The 4,973-nt window shown below is 31.0% G+C and overlaps 2 protein-coding genes across 2 annotated transcripts; one reads left to right on the top strand and one right to left on the bottom strand.

Moving 5' to 3' along the window:
• The first annotated feature begins 309 nt into the window (after window positions 1-309).
• On the top strand, window positions 310-847 carry LOC145117305 (beta-1,4-xylosidase). The gene has a single exon (XM_079053609.1). It carries the CDS (start codon window positions 389-391, stop codon window positions 683-685), a length of 297 nt encoding a protein of 98 aa, XP_078909735.1. The 5' UTR covers window positions 310-388; the 3' UTR covers window positions 686-847.
• Window positions 848-1,011: 164 nt separating this feature from the next.
• LOC145117304 (cyclin-like protein) lies at window positions 1,012-2,754 on the bottom strand. The gene is made up of 4 exons (XM_079053608.1): window positions 2,592-2,754; window positions 1,893-2,127; window positions 1,750-1,798; window positions 1,012-1,658 (listed from the first exon to the last, which is right to left on the bottom strand). Exons 1-4 carry the CDS (start codon window positions 2,657-2,659, stop codon window positions 1,210-1,212), a joined length of 801 nt encoding a protein of 266 aa, XP_078909734.1. The 5' UTR covers window positions 2,660-2,754; the 3' UTR covers window positions 1,012-1,209.
• Window positions 2,755-4,973: the final 2,219 nt, after the last annotated feature.

The raw sequence follows: 4,973 nt of genomic DNA, 5'->3' as shown, positions 1-4,973 counted from the left end.
TAATTTAGAGCAACAAGAACCCGTACAATCATATTTTGTTTATTAACCAAATAATATATTTATAGATAAACTACAATTTAAATTTAAAAAAAAAAATGTATTCACAATAAACGAGTTAAACGATATGATTTAGATACGAAAATAGACCCGTAGACGCCATTCTTACAGTATTCCAAAGTCAATAACTTGTTCTGTTCAGAAACATCCTATCCTATCCACTATCCACAATATATACAAAGTCAAACTTCTAAATCTAAAAAGTCAAACCTATGTTCCACCCCCTTTCCATATATATATAACCCTCCGAAAACACTCATCGAATTCACATCCACAAAATATCAAACATTAACTTACCATCGATACAAACCATCAAAACTTTAGCAAAAAAATGGAAGGATTGATACCATTTCTGATGCACGCAGTGAAGAACCACAGCCTTCACAACAGCTACCGCTCCCTCTCCACCGGTTCCACCTGCCGCCGCCACCTCCTGGACGGGGCTGTGGTGGAGGGCTCCTCCCACCGCCGGACTAGGTCAGAGTTTCAGCCACCCACGGCTGAGTACTTGCAGCAGATATCATCAGGTTCTGATTATGTGTCCCAATCAATGAATTTCAAGAAAGATATTTCCACGTCCTATTCAACTCCAAACACATTTCATGCTTCCAAGGTCAAGAACAATTAAGGAGATCGATGCTACCAGCTTGATGAAAATACAATTCCAAGAAAAGGATTCTTTAATTGTTTGTAATCAGTAATTCTGTATAATTAATATGGTTTGATTCTAGTATTAAATACAAAAGATGTACATCGATCATAAAATAAACGGTTTTTGGTCAAAGTGTAATTCGTTTGTCCCCCTTTTTTTTGTTTACTAATATAGAAAGTCAACGAATAAGATTTGCGTCATTAGGTAGTAACTTTTTTACAAACTCATCCCATTTTATTTTTCTCAAAACACTACATTTTATCCAAAACAACACTTAAGAAAAGCATTAGTAACTTCAAATCTTTAATCAAAAATCACTTGATATTATTCTTAAATGCATACTCACGTGAAAAACAATAACAAAACAGTGAATGACATCCTAAACCAACCACAAACTACAGCCTTGACCCATTCTAGGATCATCACTTGACATTTGAGAAAAACTATAATGTCCCATGAAATCATATGAACAAAAACAAAAGAAACAAAAAAAAACATGGCTATGAAGCAAGAAGGGCTTCAACTTTTGCAATCTGATCCTCTTCATTCTTTGAAATCGGACTCTTATTCGCTTCATCATAAAGATCATGCTTCCACTTCTCAGCTCCACCACCACCACCACCACCTAACCTATCCCCCCTTCCCCTGTACCCACCACCACCACCATACCTATCTCTTGATTGAAACTTCATCCTCTGTGGGTCCCTCTCCCCTGACAACCGCCTGTCAGGCCGCTCAACCACCGGCTTTCCTCCATCTTCCTTCCTTTCACTTCCTTCTAATGGCTTTGAAATTTGTGTTGCTGGTTTATCATGAGTTACAGCATCCAGGGGTATTTTCGTCTCACGAAAAGATGGCCTTTTCTTCTTTATATCCGAACCATTGTTTGAGCTTCTGTTTGTAGCCCTTCCACTCTCACGATCCTTTGAATCTTTCCACCCCCCACGCTCTAAACAGAGAGATTTACAAAAATTACATGATTTGGAATTTTGGGTGTCCCATGAAAACAAGAAAGGGTACATAATTACGAAAAAACCAACCTGTAGTATGAGTATCCCTGTGTCTAAAGCTACGACCACGCTCATCATGCTGTTATAAGACAAGCCCATTAGTGAAACCTAGTTTTCCACAGGGGTAGTAGAGTAAAAAGACACAGCAATGTGAGATTGAAGGATTCAAAAACCTGAAAGTGAGATCGAGATCGAGATGATTCGATATTTTCAGAAGAAATTTTTGTTCCTTCATGGCATCCGTTACTTTTCTTGTCAGATTCTTTGATCGAGGATACATTTTGTATCTTTGAATCAGTTACTACTGGGCGTTTTTTATCTCGGTTAGTATGTTCTGAAGAATCCAGATTATGGTTAATGGCTGGTTGCTCTGTTGCTGTTCTTCCATCCCTCCTAACTCTTTTAGGACTGCATCAAACAGCAGCAAAATCACCAATTTACAAAAGGAAAACAAGATGGATTGTTGATGTTGACCTCAAGCATTTAACTGTACATGAAGTGATCCAAGAAAAACATTGTTGACTTAAAATTTGAAATTAGAGATTCATGATCAATGTATCCAAAAATCACCGAACCCCAGACCAACAAATTAATCATCGGAATAACATTGCGATTCACCACAAAATTAAAATTGATTCATCTTCTTCAGAACCCAAAAACATTAGGAACACGTCTCATAGCCTAAGAGGCAATAATTGGTTACAATAATCAAATCAACAGAGAATCGGATTCATGAAAGGTTAGATTTGATTCGCATCTAATCATTCGATGATGGGGCATACAGTAAAGAGATCAATCGAAGCATCTACTTCTTGTACTTATAGACACTGATAACGAAACTACAAGAGATACAAATACTATGATATAATTACCTAGGTTCTCGATCGAACCGAGAACGATGGTGTCTGGAATCGGAATCACGACCCTCGCCATGAGACATTGCTATTGGTAGGGCTTGTAACTTGTTGGCTTCAGATCATCCACTAGGGTTCGGATATACGAGCTTCTCAATTTAGCAATAATAAATCCCCCATGGTCCAGTGAAAGCTAAACAGTAATATCCATAGTCCAGTGAAAGCTAAACAGTAATATAACACTGTTGATTTATTTTCTAACAAGTTATTATAACTATTGAAACTATATTATAAAATTAATTAAACTTTCATATTAAAAAATCAAAATTATTAATCAATAATTTTAAATAAGTTATTACTTACGGTATATTTTTTTAGTTATATCAAATTATAATCATTGATTTAAATAAATATGTGAATTTATATCACCTTATAATCTGTATTAATTTAATTTTATTTTTAATCTAATGTTACTAATGTAATATAACTAGAGTGAAAAAAAATTAAAATTTAAAATTTAAAATTTAAAATGGAAAATCAATTATTAATTTAATGTAATTAGAATGGAAATTTGAAATTGATAATAATAGATTGACAAATGACATGATATGTGACATATAATATTAATGAAGAGTTTTAATAGTATGACACTTGTCAATAGAAGAATAAACATATTCATTAATAGTGATGATTTAGTAATTTACACCTCTAGACTCATGTATTATATGAGTTTGTTAAAAAATAAAACTAAATACAAAATTCTAAACATTTGAGAAGTTTGAGTTTATAAGAAAAATAAGAAAATATTGAATTATAAAAACTAAATTGTTTTTTTTTTTCTTTTTAAATTTAAACAAATAATTTAGATAAAAAAATAAAGAAAATTATTAAATATTTAATTTAGTAATTTTGAAGTTAGAATAAAGTTCATTAATGAAATTGATATGTAATTATTAAATATTATCTAGAATTTAATAAAATGAAAAAAAACCATAAAATGACATGTGGAATTAAAATTAATTTAAAATAACCACAAAATTTCATGTGGCAAAATAAATAAAAATGTGACATGTGACAAAAAGTTCTTTATTTATTATGGAGGATTTTTGCAAGATGGCAATGTATTTTAATTTCAGTCTTATTATAAGTTTATAACAACATATTTTATTAAATTTATTCATTATAATATGTGTTTTCAATTTTGCTTGTTTTTATACTAAATCGATATACAAGTCACACACAAAAAAAAAGGACTTATAATCATGTTATTGGTGTTATTATTATTATTATTATTATTATTATTATTATTATTATTATAAACCCACTCATCAAATTATATCAACATCATTAATTGTGTATTAAGTTTTCTACATGTTTCAAATCTTAAATTATGTACGCAAATGTTGAAATTAATTATTTATTTTTCTTTAATAAGACTATATTATATAGATATCAATTTATGTTACTTAATCTTCTAGGTATTACTAAATATATTATTTAATAAAAGGATTAGTGGTGAAAGGATTTTTTATATTATTTTTTTCTAATTCACTGTCATGTTTTTCTTCTAGTGTACCTTCGGGCTTCGGCTCTTATTAAACTTAACAATCTTAACTAGATATGGTGTTCATGCTCCGTATGGGTCGTGTGTGTCTGATTTGAGTATCGTTTTTGTTAAAAGATGCAGGTGGGATAATTCGACCCCTAAGTTTCATAGACAGAGACGGATAGATAGAAAGCATGAAAAAACAAAAAAAAAATATGAGGATCAGTATAAAAAAAATATATACCAAAACAAGAAAATGACAGACGGCAGAAAGTCTTGGGCCGTTTTTTGTGTTTTTTATGAGAAAATGTACAAGTTTTGACTGCAAGGACCAAAAGTGTCAAAATTGCTAAAGAATTAAAAGGGTTGGAATTAGCAAGTTTTTAGAAAATGGACAAAATTTGTCAATTCCTTAAAGTTTTGTGGTCAAACTTTGAATATTAAAATGTTCCTAAAAAATATAAAAGTTTTGATTGCAAGGACCAAAAGTGTCAAAATGGCTAAAGAATAAGGGGCAAAATTGACAAAAGACATTGAGGTTTAGTATTCCTAACTTTTAAGTTCTTTAATATATATATATATATATATATATATATATATATGTATATATATATATATATACCTTAATAAGTATTTAGCATGTTTTGCTGAATTTTAAGAGGTACAAGACCTTATGCAATATGTACAATCCATTTATGCATTAAAATTTAGTCAATAGTCGAAAAGTCAAAAGCTAAGCGTTTCGATTCAAATTTTTTTGAAAGCTGGAATAGAATGCCTTTTGACCCGATAAAGTATGCTGAATCCGAGAAATTGGCAAATATACTTGGATTCTGGCCAATCTCCCTATATCT

The sequence above is a fragment of the Lactuca virosa genome, chromosome 5 (assembly GCF_052849685.1).
Source record: "Lactuca virosa cultivar CGN04683 chromosome 5, Lactuca_virosa_CGN04683_v6, whole genome shotgun sequence".
Classification (NCBI taxonomy): Eukaryota; Viridiplantae; Streptophyta; class Magnoliopsida; order Asterales; family Asteraceae; genus Lactuca; species Lactuca virosa.
Note: the sequence above shows the minus strand (reverse complement) of the source record. Positions and strands in the feature narration are given on the sequence as shown.